This window comes from Ciona intestinalis, chromosome 7, assembly GCF_000224145.3.
Source record: "Ciona intestinalis chromosome 7, KH, whole genome shotgun sequence".
In the NCBI taxonomy this organism is placed as follows: domain Eukaryota; kingdom Metazoa; phylum Chordata; class Ascidiacea; order Phlebobranchia; family Cionidae; genus Ciona; species Ciona intestinalis.
The window spans coordinates 2211078-2236116 of record NC_020172.2 but is presented as its reverse complement, the minus strand read 5'-3'; the positions used below and the strand labels follow the sequence as shown (position 1 = coordinate 2236116).

General features: G+C 36.8%; 2 protein-coding genes across 2 annotated transcripts; one reads left to right on the top strand and one right to left on the bottom strand.

The window, feature by feature from the left end:
* Positions 1-1204: 1204 nt before the first annotated feature.
* On the top strand, positions 1205-25039 carry LOC100178568. The gene is made up of 17 exons (XM_002123752.4): positions 1205-1810; positions 11991-12072; positions 14721-14812; positions 15054-15159; positions 15296-16844; positions 17392-17529; positions 17721-18924; positions 19252-19330; positions 19926-20000; positions 20519-20702; positions 21056-21129; positions 21716-21879; positions 22166-22311; positions 22643-22729; positions 23025-23160; positions 23517-23652; positions 23991-25039. Exons 1-17 carry the CDS (start codon positions 1305-1307, stop codon positions 24717-24719), a joined length of 5487 nt encoding a protein of 1828 aa, XP_002123788.1. The 5' UTR covers positions 1205-1304; the 3' UTR covers positions 24720-25039.
* LOC100178520 (tyrosine-protein phosphatase non-receptor type 2-like) lies at positions 12131-14003 on the bottom strand. Its single transcript, XM_002129054.5, has one exon. The coding sequence runs from the start codon at positions 13911-13913 to the stop codon at positions 12603-12605; it is 1311 nt and encodes a 436-aa protein (XP_002129090.1). The 5' UTR covers positions 13914-14003; the 3' UTR covers positions 12131-12602.

Here is a 25039-nt window from a genome sequence, read left to right as displayed (position 1 = left end):
TTAGACCTTTCGCCACCCAGCCATGAAATTCGTTCCAACAAATGAGTCATTATAATGTTTGATCAGCGAGCGAATCCATGTGATCTGTTCTTATTCGTAAAATTTTAGCAACGTGTGTGTCGAACACATTATGTTTCGGAAGCTTTAAGTTTTCCTATCACTGTTTTGTGACCAATTGAAAGAATTTTACTATAGATAAAACTATATATTTTTTGTTTTTTACATAGTGAACATTGTTTCGATTGAGATAGCTATCACTTCTCGTCATATACCTTTCTATAGTTTTAAGCGACGGAAACGGGCATATTTCAAAAGCGCGAAAAGCAAATACCGATTGCTCGTTAGCCACAAACGTATCTATATTCTATATGGGTGAGGTTCTACTGTCAGGCGACATGGGTTTTCAGCCGGAGCTCCCATTACCCGAACTGCTATACATGTTGCGTAGCCATTGGTATGACGGCGAACATTGGTGTGAGTTCAAAACAGCTCTTAACTTATATTTTATTTTAAAGTAAAACAAAAAATCGAAAAAATGTTTGGAACAAATGATCGCTTATCGTTGTGTTGGCTCATTCGTAAGTCTCGACCGCTTAACACCCTCGACACCACATAAAGTTAAATTTGAAAGCTCTGTTAATCTGTAACTAAAATTGAAAGTTTTACAGACCAGCGCAGATGTACCAGCACGATAATTACGTCAGCACTTGAAGTAGGCGTCGATGTCTTTGCTTTGTTTACGACAATGGTTGTTTCGTGAATTCATTTCTTGACGATTATTGTTTATTATAGTAGGGTGGGGGGAAATGGGAAACCTTTTCAGTCTATGTGGGAGTAAACAAAGAACATTCAAGTAAATATAAAACTGTATTCTTGCGGCTCATAGACCGTTGTTAATTGTTCAAAACACGAACAGGATATTTGGATATTATGTTCCAAAGTTGTCCCATTTTCCCCAGCCCACTATATGTAAACAATGTGCAAAAAATGTAACCCTAACAAAAGATCAAATTTGTAGCTTTTTGAAATGTGATTTACACATAATCAGTCTTGTTTAAACACCAGCGATTTTATTCTGACTGGTCTGTTTGTAACACACAAATACAAAGTAACTTTCTTTGATCTTCGAAAAATCTTTGTTCTTAGTAAAGACATGGATGACAAATTAAGACACAAAAATTTAAAGTTAAACCTTTGGTTTTATTCAAACTTTTCTTGTTTTCCAGCTGTATCTGTAGATTTAGATTGATGTCGATTTTACGAGATTCTTATCTTTAGTTTGGATCTATTGCTGCTGCATTCATATGGCCGATCCTACTATGCAACCGGTCGACAACCTTCGCCGAAACAACCAAAAAGATTTGCCGAAAATACCGAACTATCAGCCGGATCTTAATCAAAGGAATAGAGGCCTTTCAAACAGCTCAGAAAACTGGGACCAATCAGCCAGTTATCGTCAAAACCTCGGTCAAAGCAGTGCTAGTTCTCCGTCGTTGTTACGATTTCGAAACGACCAAAATTACCGAAACGACCACAATTTAAACACTCCAACACCACCAGGCCGAATGCCGTGGGAGAACGACACGACCCGAGGTTTAGCAACGCACCATCGTCGTGCAGATGCTGTGGATATGAGCGTATCTCGGAGACAGAACGAACAACGTCAAGAATCAATCTCCAGGTCGCTACCATCATCTGTGCATCCATCTAAACCACACTCTTACCGTCACCCGCAAAACGGGGAGCCTCCGCTGTTGTCTACGGTCAAAATGAAAGGATACAAAGACGATAGAACGCCTGACTCAAACGCGTAAGTGTTTGTTTGCTTTTTGTAGATATTTCTTTTTAGGTATTTGAAACAAAACAAAATTCAGTTAATTTTGTTGAAATTATTTTTTTAGTTAAATACTTTTAGTTAATTTTTTATGAAGTTGGTGACATTTTTTTAATAATGAAACTCTCATGCATTATTATTTTAATTTCACCCATTTTTTTAGAAAAAAGTCTAGATCTTGTTACTTTTTGCGCGAAATTTAGTCGCGAAAATGCCTAATTTTGTTTGCAGAAATCGATTATAAAACCACTGCTACAGTTAATACAACCCACAAACGCAGGAATCATGCACATGCTTGGCTGATGTATTGTTAGCGCGTTGTTATTGCAGTGAGAAACGTTTTGTTTGACTTGGTAATCTGTAGTTAGTTAAAATATGCGAGAAATTTCGCCTTTGCTCGCTTGTTCATACCACTAAACTGAATCACCAAAGAACTAATTCGGATGATTAAACTTTAAGAGTAACTGTAACTCGATCCTAAAACTCCAATGCGTATCTTATTATTGCATGTTTTTCAGGGTATAGTAGTAATTTAACTTTATGTTGGCTGAATTAAGTTAACGAGTTTTCACAATGTCTGACGTGAAAGACTTGTGTGGCGCGGTTTCACTAATTTAAAATCACTTATTAACCAGTTTCGGCACGTGTTGTGTAAAGTTGTAAATCTCGAGTTTTAAAAATTGGTGTAAAGAGATTAAAAGAATTCGAGTGTGCCATTAACCCGAAAAGTTTAGAACACTCCTAGGCTATAACTGTGTTGTACCTTAAAAGTAATAGTATGGTCCAGGTCCTTGTGTGTATTGGGTTAGTAGTTGGTTTAATTAGAGTATAGCCTATGTATGTGTTGTATAAGTTGCTAAAAAATGTTATTTAAACCAAACCAAAGTTAGAATGATTTAACACAAAATTTTACCGAATTAATTGTCTCTTTAAAACAAGCTTCTGGCAACGGTTTTCAGCACGCAAGGAATATGTAATCGCTGTATGTCCTCCTCTGTCTCTTTATATTGAAAGCGAAATATTAAGAGCAGCTGTGGGAAACCTGTTGGTACGTTTGCTTTCTTTGCCCTGAATTGTAGCAAGAGATATGAGTGACGTGGTAAGCTCCTAGAGATACATTGGGCAGGTGTACATGACTTGCTGGATCGTCTTTCGTTGCCAAATACGTAATTATGTATTCGAGTTTAAAGCCTAGAGTTCCTTTACTGCTGTATTGCTTCGTATGCTCGATGAATCTAGAAATAAATAAATGTGACTTCTGTATCCTCGTGTGGGGCAACAACAGTTGTAAAAACATGGGTGTTCGCCCTTATACACCTCGTGCCCGCTTACCAGCAGTTACCAAGTTATGGTAATTTTGCATCTTGCTTTAATTACTTTACCATACCTAGTGCTATCGACATGATTTATTGTTGACTTGCTAGAACTTCGAGTTGCGCTTCAATTGTGACGTAACAAATTGTTTGACCTCGCAATCGCGTTAAGTTTCAACTTCAACCTGAAATAAACTTCTTGGGTAAAATTAAATTACACAGTTGTTATGACGTAATTTAACTTCCGGTAGTTATTTTGCAACAAAAACATTCAAAAAATACAAAATCTGTAGTTTTGCGGTTACTTTCCATACCTCAATAAAGCAGGATTATAGGTTGGGGTAAGATAGTTTCGATTCTAAAAAAGTGTTATAATTGGTTGATAATACGACCAGGAAATATAGAATACTGTGTGCTAACGGTGTCCATCATACCCCACAGTACCAAAACTTAAAAAGTGCTGAGACATAAAGATATCCTCTTGTACCCAGGAAACCGCTAAAGCATATCATACTCCTTTTGGCATCTCCCATAAATTTCCAATTTGCCTACCCGACTTACAAATACTCACGGAACAGTGCCTTACATGACCCCTGAATGACCTCTGATGACGTTTTCTCGTTATCACGTGGTTGGGAGGATAACCGTATTATCACGTTCAGTCTATCTTTCTACCCATTATAAAAATTTCATTGCTGCTGAGTTTTTGCTACAAAATTGCCAAACTAATTGCTAGTTGTCATGGACACGGGGTTCAGTTTCTGAACTGTTTATTTGAATGAACAAATTTAACTTGGTTTATCCTCGCGTGGCGGACAAACAGACGGTCATTGTAATTTGTAAGTAACAGCGGTGTTCTGTTTCATACACCGCGCCAGCCGGCCAGTTACCACGTATGTAACTTGGTGGGCGATTTAATCATTCCAATGCAATAATTTGAGTTGCATTTGGTATAACATGATTTAGTTAGAATGTTAAAGCAATTGGTATAAATCGTGAAGATTGGTGGAAAGTTATAACTATCACCCGTTAAAACGAATTAGGAAAATGTTTCACATTCAAAAATAGCTTCTATGATTTTAAATAACCGCACGCAAAACTGAAGTGTCGCACTTCGACCACCTTCGCCACCGGCTATATATCTTTATGGTAAAGAAAGCTTAAATATGAAACCACACAGATGCTGAATTTATGATTTGCTGGGATTTTCTCATACCGGTGGCGGTATGGACGTTGTACTTTGCCAAGGGAGTACGCGTGTTATAGAAAATATTACAATTGTTGTTGCAGTTTTTATCACACTTATGCTAATGGTCATGTTAGTACGCGGCTAATTTTAGAATGGTCGTTAATTTAAGCCTTCCGTAGAATTGGTAACATTGGTGCCTTTAAAGGCATTTTACGCTGCATGAATCCATATGTATTTAGCATGTTTAGCACTTCAGCAGTAAACACGTATTCAGCGATTCAGATAAACGACAGGCTCATATTTCTTGAGAAACAGCTTCAAAACTGTGGATTCTGTATTTCGTTTCATGTTTTTCGAACCGTGGTATATTTATCATATTTTATTGACTACTGGGTATAGCTACGGATACAAATGCTTGTAACGGCACGCTATATGGGTTAAGAAACGAACATAACAAAATATATTACGGTTTGGAAAGTACGTTGGGTAATGTTTTCTGAATCATAAAAAAAAAGCGCACCAGATAGTTATACGTTTGTTACGTGGTTTTTTTTTTTTATTTCCATATGAAACTGTAAAATAGGTGAAAACCTATCTTACCCCCTACTATATTGTACCCATAAGCTCTATATATGTGCTTGCCGTTTAATATTGTCCGTTACGAGGGTTAAGCCAGCTTGCACCATTGTCCCAGCTAGACTAAAGCATGCAATGCAGTAGCACCATTATAATATAAACATTTCTTTGTTGTCATCTACGGCTTGTTTGTATAAATTTTTCATGACAAGCAGTATCGTCTCTTAATAGAATAAACCTGTTTGTGAACTATAAAAGCTATTTCTCAATACCTTATACCTGAGTTACGCATTAAACAACTGAAGTAATCGCTTATACAAGTTAGTTATATCACAAAATCGAGTTAAAATAAACAAAGGCATATTATTGTAGTAGCTATATTTCTACTGTATGGATAAATAAATACTGCCAATATTTTTTAATATTATTTTTGACGCAATATTTTCGGTCGCCCTAATCAAGTTATACGATCAAAAACGACCTAAATATGACGCCGAAAAGTCAGAACGTAAAGTGTAAAAGAAATTTTAGCTGACACATAAGGTGTATGAAACAGAACAGTCGTGTTATATCAACTATCGTTACGCCGCCATGCAAGTATAAATAAGTGTTATTCATTCCTATCTATAGTGCTTCTACATTGCTGTAGTTTACTAAGGTTTCAACGCTAATGTGTTTATATAGGTGTTATCTTTTTATTTGGTACAACATTACCGAATGCAGTGATTATTTGTGCCATAAATGGAGTTGTAGCTTTTATGCAATAAACAAAATTCTTTTAATATATCAAGTTAAATTAATAATTATTTTAAGTAGCTATTAACACTAAAGAGTCTAATCCCAGGTTCCATGGCATGTCTCGCCTTAGGGACCCTACCTATATGGAATAGATTCGAATAGAATAAGGGTATACAGGCGTTTATTCTTAACAGGTAATATCGACCAATCGTTGTCTGTGCGAGAATTGTGACGACTTTGTTTAATATTTTGATTTGTTTGTGTATTTAAATTGTCTGTTTTTACCCTGGATTTTTGATTTGTTCTATGAACCGTATGTATGGTTTTGTACTGAAGGGTTTTCTATGCAATAGTAGCCAATACAGTTTGTTTTGGGGAGTGATTGGCAAACTGTGCCCTAAATCCCAGGTACTAGCATCTCTAACCGCCGAAAGTCCTAACTTAAAAAGAATATAATACACGATGTTCAGATTGACTTCGGTATTTTAATCGAGCTTTTCATAAAGCCTGTTTTTAGCCACTGTCGTTTTGCTGCTAATTCCGGTCTGCGGTGAATGATTTCATCTTCGCTATACTGTGTTTGAATCGATAATCAAAATATGCGGTAGGTTATAACAGTTGATTCGAATTGGGTATAGGTACCACATTTTAAGGGTACCAACTTTCTAACAATCATTTTAAATCGTGACGAATGGAAAGCGATGAGCTTCGACAACTTAATGACGTAATTTCCTTGTTTGTGCGTGAATTGTATTAGCGGCAGGTGATTGGTGCGTGGAATTTTGGGACGCGTTAAAATTTGCGAGAGTTTTAATGAACTTATACTTCAGTGCGCTGCAGAAAACGTGGAATATATTCTTTGTGATTGGTATTTGCTGTTGTATTTTATTCGTAAAATAAAATTCTTAACGTATTTTAAACAATTAACAGCGCTATTTTAATGATACGGTTATATAGTTTTGTAAATGTTCTTTGTTTACTATCAAATGAGACGATACAAGAGATGAAGAGAATATAAACATGGAGCATCGTTTCCTAAGTATAAGTTGGTGTTAATTTGTAAAGGCTCCACATTACACCTAAGCCAGTTCACAAAACCACAAATATCAAAAACATGTTTCGAAGCATTTAAATTGTTTAAACTTCTATTTTGTTTATTTATCATAGGTGTGTAAACAACTTCAATCTACTCTACACACCCACGCAGCCTCATATTTAAGCAACCAATTGTTAAGTCAGTTGCTGATACTTAATTTGCTCTTTGCAATCGTTATCGGATTTTTAAACATTGTTAATTATTATCAAAATTGTCTATTCTATTTTATCATCCCTCTTGGTAGAAAACAAAGAATGTTTACAGAATTAGGTCCGACTCTAAAAGAGCGTTGTTTATTGTTAAAAACAATATTAGAAAATATAAGATATAATGTGCTAACGGTATCCATCTTACCCCACAGTATTTGACATTGATGTCCCGACGTTAAAAATATCACTATTTTTACACTTGACAGTAATCCCAAACGTCTTATCGCATGTTTTCACCACCACACATATATAACAACGTACATCTCATGTGCACTATCCTTCTTTACATTAACGCATACATAGCCCTAACCATGCTAAGATTTATCTCTTAGATTAAATCGACGTTTACATATATATGGTTACGACTACTTAGTTTATCACGAACTTTTTCAATCTTGAAATAGGGGATGGGCAAAGTATTTTAGCTCACGGGCCAGATTTTGTTAATACGAAAGCGGACGAGCCGTATGAGTCACTCTGTCTTACGTTTAATATATAGTAGGTTGTGGTAAAGCAGTCCAAGTTTTCATTTATTTGTCCCATTTGGTGGTAAACAAAAAAATTTTACTGAAAAAATAACGTATCTTTACGACTTTGAAAACGCGCTGGTAATAGCAGAAAATATAATGAAAATGTGTCCTATCTTCCCCTACCCTACTCTACATCTTACCCCACAGTATAGGTGTAGTTTAAAACAGGATTAAACGAAAAGCAATAATTTTCGTTACTTTTCTTACTCGTTGCAGTCGTTATATTCTTACTGTGCCAAGACTGTGTATATGATAATGCATTACCCGCACAAAATTCTCTAATATTATTGCGCTGTTGTTGGAATAGCTCTTCTGGCCGTGTTTTCATATACTTTCCTCTTTCCATATCGTCAACATTTGTAATACCGTTGTACACGATTCACAACCTACTATGTGGGTCACTTGGCAAGCGAGTATTGATTTTGTTGCACGCCATTGCCAGCGAACATCTAGTTTATTTCGTATGGCAAACTTAAGTAAGACAGCAATTAACGTCAGTTGTTCCTTAGTAAAAACTGGCACGGGGTGTATAAAACAGAACATCCGTGTTATAACAACTGTTGCTACCACGCCACGCGAGAATAAATGAGTTTAGATTTATGCCAGAGTTGGCCATTACCTCAGAACAATACATTCCAGTAAATAAAAATATATTCTGTATATTACACCGAACTCGTGTACATGCAGTGTCCCTTTACCACCTTTCGGTCTGTCCCCTTTTACTTGAGCTACTCATTGAAGTTAACTTTGTATTCCCAGTTGATACATTCATGTCATGACCTGCAAACATTTCCACAGTAGCTGCGTCCCTGGTGTACTTCATACACACCAATGCACCTGTCTTGCTTTACTTGCGCTTTGCACTTGGCATTCATCTTTAACGTTATCATCATCCCATTTAGGTGTAGAGTTTTTTTAAACTTTTTGAGATGGCCTGCTGATTAAACGCTGCTATAAGAAAACTCCCATAGTCAACTATAACTTAGCATGAGTTGTAGGAATACATTATGTGGGTCTGCTGTACAAAAAGACACTCACGATCTAACACGACAGTGAGCATGAGGTGCATAAATACGCCGTGTGTATCTGGGGTATAAGAAAAACGACCCAGTGTTGTAAAGTAAGATTTTGATGCTGATTGCACACCATTTTTTTGTAATCAGCCCAAGATATATGTTGTATGCACGGCGTTTAGAAAACCCAAACAACAAATCGGGTCTTGGATAGGTCTTCGTTTTTGATTTTCATTCCTTCGCAGTCCCGTCTTTTTTCTGCGGCAGTCAGAAAACGACACTCGACACTAGACGCCAAACAATATACGCGAGAATGCGCTCGACGCGAGAGAGGGACGGAAGAGAGTGGAAATGCGGAAGAGAGCTCGCGAGAGAACTCTTTGACACGAGATAAAGTTGCGAGAGACTCTATCTTTATGGGCGAGAGGTTTTGTCCCCAAAAGCGAAGATTCAATTCTCACAGCTCGACTCTTCAGTAGAATAAACGAGAACGCAGCGCGACGCTTTTCTTCAGTCGTTTGGTCCATTATACACAAAAGAGTTTCGTGATTCGCGCGATTAGGCCAGCTTTTTATTGTTCAATAACAATTGCATCTAACATCACCAAAAGTTTCGCATGGTCGTTTAAATTCCTTCTGAACACGTAACTTAGATTCTCCGTTGTAAATCTGTTGTATGGTACAGAGGTTCTGTAATGTTGTTAAACAGTCAAGCATACATTGAACTCTCTAGTGCCGTATCGCGGTGTGAATTTCTAGAAACCTTATCCACTTAACTCCCTGTGCATTATATCTCCCCACCACTTACAGTTTTACCTCTCAACCTGCAGTGAGGCGCGGCAAAGGAACGAACAAAAGCCAAATACCTTTTAACCACAAACTCGCTACCCGATACGTAGGCCGTCTGAATGGCAAAGCCAACTAAACAAAAGGGTTAAAAACTTTCTTTGCTTTCTGGTCTAATGTGTGTTTCTAAAACAACCAATTTCGGGGACACAAATGTTTATGGACACTAATCTTTAACTCTTTTGTAGATTTTAAAAGTCTTGATTCTATGAAACATTACATTTGAGATTAAAGGTCTAAATTAAGCTTCTATTTTCAAATTGTAATTCAGCTATATATCGTTGTGATATATTCAGTGCGTAAAATCCATCTGACTACTTTCTTTTTAAAGATGTACTTTACATTTTGTGGCAGTCGAATAGTTGCAGGTTTGCAGTCTTGCGAATCAGGTCGATCTCTATAACTTTAAACCAATGGCATTTGCTTTGCTCTGCTTCATTTTACAAACATTTAAACTCACGCAACGGGTTCTAATGTAGAAAAGCAGAGACACAAATTCAATGAAAAAACGCAAATTTAGATGATAAAAAAATAGCAGACACCCTTTACATTCAGTTTTTGAAGCAACTTTAAATAAATTATTCTCTTTCCTAAGCTGTCAGCTTTACTTGGTAATGTACCTAAATTCCAAGGAAAAAGGTTATTTGTCCTCGTCAATATGCATTATGAATATCCTGTACGGCGTTCTGTAGGTTTAGCGCGTATGTTATGATACATATTCTGCACAGAACACGTTACAGTTCCCGGTATTGTGCCTGGGAGCCACTCCTTTATCCCGCTTGTTTTGAGGCGTCGTATAACCATATTGGTTTAGGTTTGTGGTTTAACGTGCATAGAAATTATTGATGTAAAGGTCAACAAGCACTTTAATCTAAACCTAAGTCCAAGTCTGTAAAAGTCCATTTCTTCGCATTTAACAGCATTCTGTTTTTATAAATTTATTTTCAGGCACCCATGACCTAGAATATGCATTGCTAAAAACGGACGTTGCCTGTAGCCCACACTACTATATTTTGAATGTGCCATGAGCCCTGGTATTTCATTATTTGCGTTGTTAAATCGGTCTAGCTTTCCAAAATGCGTCTAGTAGTGATATAACGTTGGCGTACGTGCTAATGGTTCTCATGGTTCAATACTACACCACGTTAGGTTAATGGGTTGTGTTTGCTTTAAATCGGACTTTGAGCATTTGAATTCGTTTTAGATTAACAGTGTTTAACCTTCGTTAGATAAATTTATGTCTCAAGTTAAAGGCTAATGCTTCGACTACTGAAAAGAATGAACAAATGTCTGTAAGTGTAAATGCTTGGAGTAGCCCCGTTTACTATGGTCCTGTCACATTCATTCTGCTTTTATCCCAAGTAAATTACACGCAGTGATATTGCTAGACCGTTAACCTCTCAAGAAACTTCGGTAGTTCGAATACCACCTCAATGCTTAATTGGCGGACATCAAGGATTATTAAAAGTCAATTGTTTACACTTGGCTGGGTGCGTCTTTAGAGCTCGTGCGGTTGGCACACGCTGACGACGGCCGTTTTAGTTTTTCGTAGAATTTGGATCGATAAGTAGAGGAAAGCAAGCTTGGTCCTACCACGAGTCATGTTACACATCACGCCTTATATTTACACATTTCTTCGCAACTGCACGACATCGTCACTCAACAAGAATCCGTTCTAAGTTGCTACCCAGCCTTAGGCTGTATTACCATCTTACACAACGCGACATACAGCACGGCAGCCATGCATATAAGCGCGTAACACAGCAATTGCTATCTGCAGCTTGACAGTCACCGCATGGCATTGGTGCGGTACTCATTATTATCAGTACGGACACGAAGGACATAACTTGCATGACTCATTACTGATATTCGAGCATAAGGATCAGATATACGTATTGGTTTACCACGTTGGCTTTGGAAACATGTACACCCAAGCCAATTCGCTGTGGTTTTGAGTTAAGTTTAGATCCTTCTCTTTGAAAAGCCACTCTCTTGAAAACAACCCGGTTTAACCTTAATTTCTGCCAGTTTTTAAAAGTAGAATCTATTCTTCAATGACCGTGACTCACCCTGCCTTTTTGAATGTGCTTGGTGCATTGAGTTCGAAGTGTTATTCATTTGCAAGTGACTCACGAAAACAAGGTTATTGCAAGTCGCTCATTTAAAAATTGCTTTATTACACACGCACGAAATGGTGTGCCATTTCTACACAAGGAAATAAACGCGTTTCTAACCGCGTTTTAGTCACATTCTTTCTCGTAAATTTAATACAAATCCACAACGCTTTAAGTGTGTCGTCTGGGCGGTTTAGCTGTTTCTTGGTAAAAAAACGCCCTAACCGACCATGGCGGTATTCGTAGCGCGTTACTCCTATGTGGTTGACCTATCTATATTCTTTATTGAAAAGCGTAGTATCTACGTAGTTATGTTCTGATTAAATGTGACACAACAAATTATGTCATGTATGTTTGAGCACACGGTATATCGCTGTTTACCTTTATTATCAAAGCACTAGCATACGAAGTAAGGCTGCATTCGTCTTATAACCGGAGGCTATCTTTACCTACGTTTGAGGCGCGCTTACATAACGCATGGTGTTACACAACCAACCTTTTTCTCCCGCTATAAAATATTTTTGCATCCGCAGACTCCTGGAGGCCGTAAAAACAAGAAATAATCTCGAAATCAAACAACTTCTTGAGAAGGGTTTGGATGTAAACTCCACTGAGGTAAGAGGAGTAATAACATTTTAAAACTTGCCATGGACTATACTTAACACAGATCAGATTTTTGAGTGCAAGAAATTTATATATACACAAATCGTAAAATAAACGCTACATGAGTAACAAGAAAGAGTAAAAATTCAACACAAATTTGGTTTTGGTGGCCAGTTAACAAAATTGGGGTGTTTTAACTTATTTCGGTTTAAAACTATTGGTCGGTCAAGCATACATTATTTGTATGATTGATTGCTACCCCATTTCTCTATTGAAGCAATATGCAGATTCAGATATAAAAGTCGTGCTTTTTGACCGTGTATATGCATGGATTTAGAGGTAGCACACTGCCTTTATGACTATTGTAGGTTCTTAACCATTTGCTGAGTAATCAAGGATTTATTTGTACAACAACCGTGCTTGTTTATTTGATTTTGTTTTGCTAGAATTTAAGAATTCGTTCAAGCACAGGGAAAATAAAAAGTGTTAAAAGTCACAGCAGTGTCTGGAAATGCAACAACCTAAATAGAACAAGTGTAGCTTCAACCGTACCAATAACGAACTGCAAATCCTACAACAACAGTTGCTATAATACCACCAATAATATAACGTTTCCACGGCGATTGGTTTTCACTTTCTTTCATATTGGATTTAATTTTCTCAATCCGTTCTTTCAGTTCGGCTTTTTTTTCAGCCACTGTTCGCTGCCGTAATCCTTCTTTAACATTGTTATTTTCGAGAACAACAGGCTCGGCTGGAGTTGCTTCTGGAATATTATTTTCTTGCTTTCCCCTTTTTTCTTCTACTGAATGTTCGGGCTCTGCATGTCTTTTCCTGTTGTTCTCTTTCGGTTCTTCAGGATCTGATTCTTCAGGAGGTGTTTCTTCTGGAGCTTGATCCTCCTGTTTGGGCTCTTCCTCTTTTTCCTCTTCCTCCCCTTCGCTCTCAGATGTGGAAGAAATAGAATTCTCACTCTCGTCGTTGCTATGGGTAACCTGTTTCAAGATTCTCTCGCATTGAGCAATGGCGAGGTAACTAAACCGAAGCTGCTGTGGTGTCTGTATCAACCCCATGCGGTATTTTCGCATTTCTAGCAAAATTTCTCTGACATCAAAGGGCAACCCCATTTTAAGATACACAAGGCATGTATCCACGAGGGCGAATGTACCAGACCTGCCAATCCCTGCACTACAATGGATAACTGGAGGTCCAACATTAGAATCAAGCACACCATGCTCTCTTACACAAGCAAGGAAATCTAAAAAAGCAGTGGGTGACTCTGGTACGCCAAAATCGGGCCATGCGATGTAATGAAATTGGTAGATAATTCTAGGTGGTTCACTTGATTTAAGCTTTCGAAGCTCTAATTCTCGTACAATATAGTTCATGTTGTCTTTTTCATTTAAAAGTGCAACTTCATATCCATCTTCTAGGAAGCAAAGTGGTTGAATTGGATTAATCGGCCAATATTGGTCACATTTTGTGGTTCCTTTTTCAATTATCTTATTCAACATGATTACTGCTTTTGAATTCTGTTCCCAAATCATTTGCCACATATGTCCTGATGTGTTGGGTAAAGGACCTTGTGCCAGGATATAAGATCTACCAATAGACTCCACTTCCACAAGATTGCCGTTTATATAATCATTCTGCCCACCCACTAGTTTTACTCTACTGTGGTCGTATGGGCTGACATCTCTGTACCGGTTCCTGGTTCGGTTTTCTTGAGACCTGGCAGCCCTGCAAGATAAATCATAGGCAGCCGAAGTAGCTTTTATTTCTCGGAACAATTTATCCCAGCCATGCTGTTCCTCAATTGCAAATACAAGCTCATCCATTCTTCCAAGCTTCATTCTAAACAAGAATTTAAATCCAGCACATGTTCAGTTACAAATCATATAAAACAATTAAATCTGCAAATCCACATACCATTTAAAACTAACAGAACTGTTGGTCTTAAGTTTTAACTGCTTATGCTAAAGCATTAAATACGTTGCATAACATAAACTGCAGGTACACTGTACCATCACTATCATAAATTAATTACGGTGGCGCGTATAGCAACATGATTAGCTATCTTATCCGGTGCATGTGCACAGTGCGCTTACAACTATGTTTCATAAAACTAGTAATTGCCTCCGAATCTAAACGATACATCGCGCGGCGACGCACAAAGCCAGATACGTCATCAGGCTTGACTGCGCGCTAGTTTGTAGACTACCGCGTTCGTTTTTCTTCCGTTCTCTTTCTTCTCTTTTCTCTCTCGCGCCTTGACGCGAACACACAATGCTTATCGCACCTCGAACACCCACGCGCCTTTGCGTCACAGCTTAGCGCGCCAATCCTCGTAAAATTCCCTTGTTCTAGTTTGTAGCTTAATCAACTGGCTTTAAAGCAAATTAAACACCTTTGAGCTCGAAACTTATCACAAATAACAGCTCAACTGAGCAAATGTTACATTACTACACTACTCGTGTTTTCACCAACGAATTAATAGCTAACTATAACGAGAAAGCTATTACTCCATTTTATCACCATGTGAATGACGCAATAGTTTTTTCCAAGAACTCGGGAATTGTGTTTCTAAACTAGCGAGAAGTGTAAATTATGGCGTGTTGGTTTAGTTTGGCCACACTCCCTCTTAAACAACATATTTTCAGACTGGCTACACAGCAATGCATCTGGCCTGCAAACTGGGATACATGGACACCATTGAATACTTGCTTATGTGTGGAGCAGATATTACGATCAGGTAAACAGATTCGTGTTACGTGACTGTGTATATATTGTATTGGCTGTTTAAATAGGACTGTCCAATATGCCTGTTTAAACAAAAAACAGATCGTTTTGTTCTATTTGGGTAAGGCCCTACGGGCAGGAATGCGGGACCTGGGGTTTAGGTCAGGTTTGGCCCATTATTCTAGAGTGTATGTTCCAATGTTAGTCTTAATCGTTACGGGGTCACACTTCATACTACGACATGTTATTTACAGAGACCAACATGGTCATCCTGCCGGTTATTATTCCAAGCCAAAGGGAATTCCTTTAGAAGAAATGAAAGCAAAAATCCAGCCCAAAAAGCGAAGCAAGCCGAATCAGGTTACTATACCTGCTAAAACTAGTTCAAACAAGCGTGATACTTTGAACAATTAAGTTTCTTATAATTTACAATATAATGACTATTATTGGAATGGCCCATTTTATAAATAACACATTGAGGTACTTTTAATGGCAGACACTTTCAATGGAATGGATGAACAATGTAAAATCAATTCACGGAGACCACAGTCTAGCTGGAACATCTTTATCAGACGTTCATGGTTTTTCAAACCTCCCTCTCGGGTTAAACAGCGGCCAAACATTTCATTCATCAGACCACCTTAGCACTGGAAAGCTATATGAGCCGCATACTTCATCAGCTTATCACATGCCATTGATGAAGCATTCAACGTCACATACTGATTTAAATTCAGTGTCTGCACATAAAAGTTCATATGACAATTTTCCAAGCCCATTTGACTATCTTCCCCGGACACCACAAAGCAGTTCTAGCTTAGAATTGCTTCGAGATTACCAGAAATCTAGCGCACTAGAGCCTTCCCCACACTCAAATTCACTTCATTTAAATGGAACCAAGTACCCACAAAGACATGAAAGAGCTAAACTACACTCTCCAGCAAACTTTCAAACCCAGAGAGAGCATTCTCCAATGCCATCAAGACCAAGTCCATTCAAAGGGCATATGGGTCATCCAAAATATGAATTCTCAAACAGAAGTTTGGACTATAAGCGACAAGCAACTGAATCAACATCTCCATTCTTGGTAAATGAGTTCTCAAAGTCATCTTCAAGGATCCCACCCTCTACAAACACTCTTTCATCCTCGTATGCATTATCTGCACAAATCAATTCACCGTTCAGAACAAGCTTTTACAAACTAAACAATGTTCAACCAGACACCAGAATTCCAGACACGGCAATGGCAAACCATTTAAAACTAGGCACACCATTCTCCTACTACCCTAACATGTACCCAAACCGTGAAATCCCCTACCCTATGTTTTACCCCCCATTAATGCCACCTGGGTTGGTACCTGGTATGTCAGGATACCCTAACCCAACTGAAATCCTACCCCACCGTGCTGACCATGGCTCCTTAGTGCAACCATCACATTATAAGCCAGATCTCCACCATATACCAATGCCACAGCAACCAGCAATTCACCAAGTGGAAAAAATTCCACCACACACGATTACACCATCATCAAGTCACGATAGTGGGTCATCTTATAAAAATGGGTGGAAACCCCAGGATTCTGTTCACAATGATGCAAGGAAGAGATCAGAGCAACCTCTCCTGAAGCAACAACATCCTGTTGATCACGAGGATCGTCGGTGCTCCGAGCATATTCCTCCAAATAACTATGTAAAGGAAAATCATAAAGTTACTGAACATGTAAATGGGCAAAAGCGGACGACAGCAGACACAGACATGCGCCCTTATATGCATTCAGTTCATCCCAGTAACAAACATACAAATAACCATCCACAACCAAGAACCAATGAAAATGCACATAGTCTTCAAAATGATTCTGCCATTAAACCTACAACTGAGATTTCCACCCCTGACCATATACAGCAGAACAGCAATGATGAACTAAAAAAAAGACTTCAGTCACCAATTTCAGAGCCAGTTAATAGAGAAGAGAATAACGCGATGTCACCAAATAAAGAGGAGAAAAAAGAAAATGAGGAGAAGAACCGAAAAAGGAAACTGGATCTAGGTATAGTTTTGTTAAAAAGAATATTTTTTATGTATATAACTATAATTGACTTCTTATACGTATTTGGTTACAAGCTTTTCAGAAGGTTGAGTTTTTGAAACTGCTTATCTGGTGTGGAAAAATTCCTGCCATTTGCCTGACGAAGCATTTGTTACAACTTATAAATCTTACGCTTCTACCAGAAGAGCAGTTTAAAAATTAATATTTTAAATAGGTTTATGAAAACTAATGTACAAAAAACAAACTGTTAACAAAAATTAGTTTTCTGGAAAACAACTGACATATTTATTTTGTTTTCAAGGAGGCCTGTAAATCCACATACTTTTTTAAAAGACGTTTTAGATACAATTGTCTTACTTATTTGTTTTAACTTGTGCCTGCAATAAGTGGTTGTACAAAATGATTAAATGAATGCAATGACAGGCGTTAAAACACGAGTGTTCTGTTTCACACACCTAATGTATGCCTATGAATTACCAATTATGCAAGTTAGTGAATGTGGGTAACTAACTTGGGAATTTTACAATTTATCTTGCTTTGTGTTTAGTTACAAGCTTAAGCACTTTCACAAGTGGCCGTTCAAACAGCAGCGAAACAAACCAAGCTCAAGGTAATCTATCAAGGAACGCTTCTACTGAACCAGGGACACCACGGAGGGAAAAACGACCAAGGAAATCTGAAACTGGTTTGTAGAATTGCAGTAAAATTATGAAAAGATTAATATATGGTTACGATAGTGTTTTGTAATTTTTCTTGTTCATTTTTTAAAATTAGACTTCATGTCAAATAAAAATGAAACTCGGTTACTGCCATACCTATACCTCTTACATGTTGTACTGTAAGAAGAGAATAAAACAATAGTTTGTTTATTTTTAGAGGATGACTATTTTTATGAATGGCCATATGAAGATTTCTCGAGCTCAGAGCCTGAAAATGATGATTCTGGTGATGAAGACTTCTTTTGTGCTTCCAAGAAAAAACTGTTGATCAAGAAGAGCAAGGATGTTGGTCTTGCATCCTCACGTCCGATGCGGCAATCCTCTCTTAGAGCTGCATCACTTCTAAATGAGCATCGTGAGGGATCAGCCTCGGATGGCGACACGTTCCCAAGTCGTCGCTTGAAAAAGAATTCTGAAAATGAGAGAATGGACAAGAAACTGCGAGAGAAAAAGGCAAAATCTCGGAAAATATCAAGCGAGTCCATGTCTAGTGAGAATTGTAATGATGACTTGAATGAAACTTTGTCTCCGAAGAAAGTGGAGAGCTCTGCGTCCTCTGGAAGGAGCAAGGAAACAAAACTGAAGAGGAAGTTAAAAAAATTAAGAAGGAGTAAACATGAGTTAAATAAATCCCAAAGTGATGACTCCCCGGTAAAAAAGAAAAGAAAAAAGAAGAATTTAACAAAGTCCGACAGCAGTGAAAGCCAGTCCAAGAAGGTAAAGAAAGAGAAAAACATTGAAAAATTAAACACAAGCAATCAAGATGGAAAAAAAATAAAATCACCGAAAAAATTGCGGCCACAGCTTGAAGCTGATGTTAAAAGTAAAAAGTCACTTCATAAAGAAATTGTCTGCAAGACTAAAAGTGGTGAAAGTAAAAGTAAAAGCCAATCTGGAATCTCTAAATCTCTTATTGAGTTGTACACAGGACCTGCAAAGCCATGTAATGAGTTAGAATCCCCGGTTCAAAATAGAGAATGTTCAAAGCAGGGAAATGATCTGTTTGGTACGGAGTTCACAGAATCTGAGGCTGCAGCTTTTAATCAGGCATTTGAAGCTGCTAAAAAAGAACTGGAGATAAAAGAAGGTGCTGGTACAACATTGCCACTGCACAGTAACTTGCAAAATGAGACTCCTATTGTTACCAGTCCAGTAGTACAGGCCCAAAGTCAACAAGTTCAAAGTGAGCCACTACAACAAGAAGTTAAACAGCGTAAGAAGCCTGGAAGAAAACCAAAACATTCAAAAGATAATTCAGCGTTGTCGCCAACGAAAAGCAGCAAAAAACATGAACTTAAAACTGAAACCCCAAAGACGCATTTAAAACCTAAAACTGAAAACAAAAGCTCTCTATTGCCAAAGTAAGTCATTACTTTTAAAAGATTATTTTAGCAGGTAAGTAGTAGCCCACCATAGGATAAGGCTGCTACGTTTGTTAGCGAATGTGTCCTTTGGAAAACTACTATGGTCCAAAATATCATCCACATATTTGCATTTGTTATAACTCGTATGCAGGCATGGGATGTAACTTGTATGCAGAAATGGGATGTATCAAATAAAATACCAAAAACTAAAAGAATATTGATTTCATTATGCTTATACATTGTTCACATCATAATATATTTGTCTACCATGACACATTGTAAATATCACATAGAAACAAACAGTTTAAATATTCCAACTTACAGATCAGGAGCAAGAAAAGGTCGTCCACCTGGAAGTTCCTCAATTCATAAGTTAAGAGAAAAACAAAAGGCTGCTATCAGGGTATGTAGGGTATTGCTATATAATTTTATTCTATTTGGGTGAGGTTCTACTGCAAGGTATGCAATGTTGTAGTAACAGAGGCTTATAAAAAATGAATCCGTGTATGAAACTTGTATATAAAGTTGACCACTGTTACATAACCTGTATGTTGTGGTGTTGTGGTATTTAAACCACAACTTGCCACTGTTCCTTAAATGCTAAAAGCCACAGCCCACAAAGATATGTTAACTTCCTTCCATTTTTCCATAAGAAATACTAAAAATACATTGGATTATTCTACACTGAATAAAATGAAATAGTTTGTTGTTGTATAAAGTGACATAGTTCAAAACATGAATCTAACACCTTGTGTATTTGTTGTGAGTAAACACAATATTTTGTTTTCATGCCCGTGTGAACCTAGTTACAGTTATTTGTTATATACGTCTATCCCAACACTAATCATGGTGTAACCAGGTCCATATGTTTCTATGAATCAATCTTAAATATCAAATAAACTGAGCTGACTTGATTCATACAATAGCGTTTAAAATATGATCCTATTTATGACATTCAAATCTGATTAATTTTAATAATGAATTTATACATTTGGCAGGAAGCCCAACAGAGTAAGCAAGAATGTAGCCAACCCATACGCCCCAACACCAGTGTAGAAACCACACCGGCAAAGGTAAAATACTATACAAACTGTTCTCTCCATATTTAATATGCAACTACATTTAAATGCTTATCATAAACTGAACTGGTTTACTGAAACTGGATATTTGCTGGATTTTGTAATTTTATTTGCTTAGTCGGGTATTTCTATTGGCTATGTGCTCTACTTTACGTAATGTTTACTTTGGTGTATGACGTTATTACACCTTAAATGCAAATAACTCCTATAAAGAACTATATATTGTAAACGTTCTTTGAGGTATCAGACAAGTTTAAAGTCACAGTCATATGTTTGCATTAATATGTCAGATATCTGTACAAGGTATTAGGTAAATATATTCTTCTAAAAAACTAAATATTATAAATGTTATTTCTGTATGACAATGAATTAAATTCATAGTAAAATGTTTGCATTATTATGTCATAGAGATTTACTATTGTTACATCATATTCCTTCTGTGACATACCACACCCACTATTATGACATCACACTCCAGCTATTGTTGCATCACACACACATATGTGTTACAGAATGAATCATTAACATCCACACCAAAAGTCAAAGAACAGCCGAGTCATGAGGCACCGAGCACTTCTGGTTTCACTACTCCCTCTAGTGTTAGAAAACCTCCCTTGTTTTTAAAGTCGTCTCGACCGTCAACACCGATAAACGCAAAAGAGCGAAAGTTAGCTTTCCAATCACCACTGCCGCCAAGTAAGCTTCAAAATGAATGGGCCTAGCTCCTCAAGAGCCACACCCATACCGAATAGAATATATAGAGAGAAGCATCAACCATCTTTTCTATTTGTTATAAATCTATAAGCTGACTTAAGCCAGGAGTTGACATTTCACTTTGAAAATTCAACTTCCAGATATCCTGACTTTACTTGCCTTGCTGTAGGGCCCCACCCATATAAAATAAAAGTTGGTGTTTGGTTGTTTGGATTATTTAAGTTTGGTTGTTTGGTCTTTTAGTCTTTATGCATAGTTTTATTAAAAGATCATCCTATAACAAATGAGAAAATTTTATCACATCCCAAAACATTCTTTGTTCTTATTTTGTTCAGATCTTAAGAAATTGACTTGTAACTCTGCTATTGGTGAGACTGTGTTACATAAAGCAGCCAGACATGGCTATATGGTAAGTAAAGATACAACAATGCCTAAATGTACCACAATATTGTATATTTGTTTAATTTTTTGGATCGTCGTTATAACTCAGCCCTAAACTTTGTCATAAATACCATTCTTATATAATCATATTGTAACCTTAGTTCTAATATGTAGATTGTTTGTACACAAAGCTATATATTATCTTATATTCTAATTTATTGTTATTTCTTGTTGTCATAACTGAGCACAGGAAACTCCCTTTATTTGTATATTAGACGTATATTCAGCTACACAGTGTGTAAATAAAATGATGCATAGCTCGACAGTAAACATAAAGTCTATTAATTCACAATACACTTTGTGTGTTTGATGTACAGCAAAAGACTTATGTAATAACTTAGCTCCAACTGTAAATGAATACAACTTGAATCACTTAAGTTTTCATTAAACCAAATTGACCAAACCAACAAAAAGTCATGACTGCACACACTTCAATAGCTTTAACTATTAGACTATGGGCATGGGAGTGGCAACTAGGGATAAGTCATACAAGTTCCCATCCACTAGGATATAAATAATCAACCACTTAATTAATCAACCTACATCCGTTCCAGGAAAACATGAAACATTATTTAGAAAGTGGGTTCTCAGTAAATGCAAAGGACAATGCTGGGTATACAGCTTTACATGAAGCTTGTGTACAAGGAAGGCTTGAAGCTGCAAAACTTCTTCTTCAGTTTGGAGCTGATGTGAATCTTAATTCCCTAGATGGAACAAGGTGAATTAAAAACTGTTTTTTTATTTTTGTGAAAAAAATACACAAACCTATTTAAAATTTTCAAACAAAAAATATGCATTTTTTTTATTAATTGTGTAAATGTTCCTGAAGCAAACAGTAAAAAGTCAGTTTTAAAGTTTTCTGTTTATAGGCATTGTTGAAGCAGACCAATTATATTTAACAAGCATTTAACATTTTATATCACACAAACAGTACAATAGAAGTACCAATAAATTTTATTGTTTAAACACAATATCCAAGAAAATATTTTAAAAAATATGTTTAGACCAATCCATGATGCGGTTGAATACGATCACATCGAGATGACTCGGCTTATGATGTCATGCGGTGCCGATCCATTACTCAGCAAATTTTCGGGGCGATCCATCAAAAACATGATTCGTAGCACTCAGATGGGAAACTTTATAAATGGTAATAATGGAACATTATGTTATGGTTTGAACAAAAATACCATAAAATAGTTGCAAGAACACAAATCTTTGGACAGTTTTAAAATACTTTTATCAATCCTTTCTTAAAGTTTTAACTTTTTGTAGCTTTTAGCATACACAGGCGGTTACGTTCACATTGAAGCTAATAGTATGACCTAATGTTATAATAAAATAAAAATACTTTTTATTTATACATATTGTGACAAATCCAAATAAAATACACATTTTTCTATTTTTTATAAAATAAAGTGAATTTCTAAGACATTAAACTATGTTTAAAGTGTGTCCAATAACACTAATATATTCCCTAGCTTACTTGAAAGAATTACAACCAGTATGTGAGGAGCTGATGGAAGATTCCGACATGAAATGGAAAATTCCGTTCTCATCAGTTCTTGGTAAGAACATCCTGTTAATCGCAAACCGCAAATTCTAAACTTTAAACCAGATATGTCGGTTTTTCTGCGAACTGAAAATGCAATCCTTTTATTCAATTTATACATTTCGGTAGAATAAACCAATGACTTTTAAATTACCAAGTAAAGATAAACTACAGTTTTTTTCTGAACGTTTTTTGCAAATATTCCTTGTAGCATTTACAGAAAATGCATGCAAAATATCTAAAATATTCCATACAAAGTATAAAATACACACTTTACTTTTTTCTTACTCATATGAACAAATTCCATGCAGAGTCCAAACAAGATCAAGGTTATGATCTGATGGGCAACCCACCTGCAGAAGACACACAAGCTCATTGTATGGAGTTTGAATTATTTGATGAACAACCTATTGATACATACCTAGTGCAACCTTCAGATACAACAGAGTAAGTTTGTACAAATATGTATGTGTGATGTATTTGTTAACACCCAGCGCCATGAGCCAATGGTTAGCGTCCCTGGTTCTAGTCCAGAGGATTCAGTTTGTGGCATGGGGCTGTTACCATTGTGGGCATGTGTTTCTTTGGAAAAGGCACTTAACGTCGATTTCTCCAACCCAGTGGTCACTGATTGGTTGTCCAAATTGTCAAATATGCAAAAAAAATATTCTTAAAAGTACATATGTAGTAAAAGTAAAAGCGGACACAAGGTGTATAAAACAGAACACCAACGACTGTCAGTTACTTTGCCATGTGGGTTAAATATGTTACATTTGTTTATTTAGTGTTATTTTACTCCACAGTCGATCAAACTATTATCTCTTGAACGACATTCTTCAAGTAAAAGGTTGTAGCAAAGCTGATTTCTTACTGGAGCATTGTTGTAACATTCGAACCATGCCAACTAATAAGTTCTGTTCCGAAGCTGATTTAAACAAGGTATGTAGAACCAGCCATTAATACTTTTATTTGTATATTTTTGGTATATAAAAGAACTTAAGTGTGTGATATGCGTGTGTTATTACTTATGAAGTTATCCTGCCACGTGAGGATAATTTAGTGAAGTTCTTTAGCTCTAGTTTCTTCTTATCTATGGCTTAGATAAAAGTTAGTGTTATTGCAAAATAACAATTTAGTATTCATTTTAAGATTTATTACTTAAAAAGATGTCCTAGTTACCTGGTGTAGGTTACTAAAAAACTCTTTCTTAAAAACTGAATACATTTTATAAATTTAAAAAATAGGCTTTAACTTTATAATTAAACAATTTTACACAGTTTGGAAAAAGAAATCGAAATTTCAATGAAACGAACTCGTTAATTGAACTTGTCGCTGCTGATAAACCACTAACGAGGCACGTTGGTCTTCGGGTTCATCCAACTGGCGAGGTGGAAGAAATCCCACAATTTAAGAAACAAAAATCTTCTCGTTTACCTCCCCCTGTTGCTAATGACAACGTCGTTAAATTTCTCCCGAAAACGACCGATACTCCAACCTGTTCAGAGACCCCTGACCAAACCAGGTCAAACTCAAATTTGCTGGAAAATCTAAGTGATTCGGTGATAGATGACCATAGAGAAGAATCCCTTGCTTGTCTGCAGAAACTAACAGCATCTTTCTGTATGACCGGCCACATAGGAAAGGAATACAAAGACTTTGGAAAGGTAAATGGGATCCACACCCCAGGAACACAAACCCCAGTTAAAAAGCCCAGACCTCCCGCCATGGAAGTTAATCTACCAAAGACTTCAACTCCTAATATTGAGAAAAATCATAAACAGAATTCGGACCACATTCCAATGGAATGTCTACCACCCTACAACCACCATATAGAACCCAAGCAACCACCTAAGTTACCCCCTTTAGCCCCAATAAACACGGACAGTGGTTTACGTTCGTTACCCACCCAACAAAATGGGGTTGATTTCTCCCCCTTTAATAAACTCCCCACTTTTACTGAATCTCAAAACCCCGTTAATACCCCTAACCTTGTCCCAGAGATATGACAGGGTAATTCCCTCAACCCCACTGCCAAGTCTAACCCTAGATCTAATCATGTAAGAAATAGAAATCTTATATTCCAAGTTCAAGATAAGCATTGATTTTTATATTTTGTCTGGACAATGATGTGATTTTCCAGATCGAAACTGTTTTTGACCACTTCGTTCAAATGTTAGTTGTGTATTTTTTGTTGATCACTTTTTACTTTGCACAACTATTCATTTTCTTTCACATGTTGTCATCATATAATGTACGGCATTCTGTTCTTTTGTTGCATTTTCTTATCCAATTTAAATACAAGCCACTTAAAATGGTAAAAACTGAA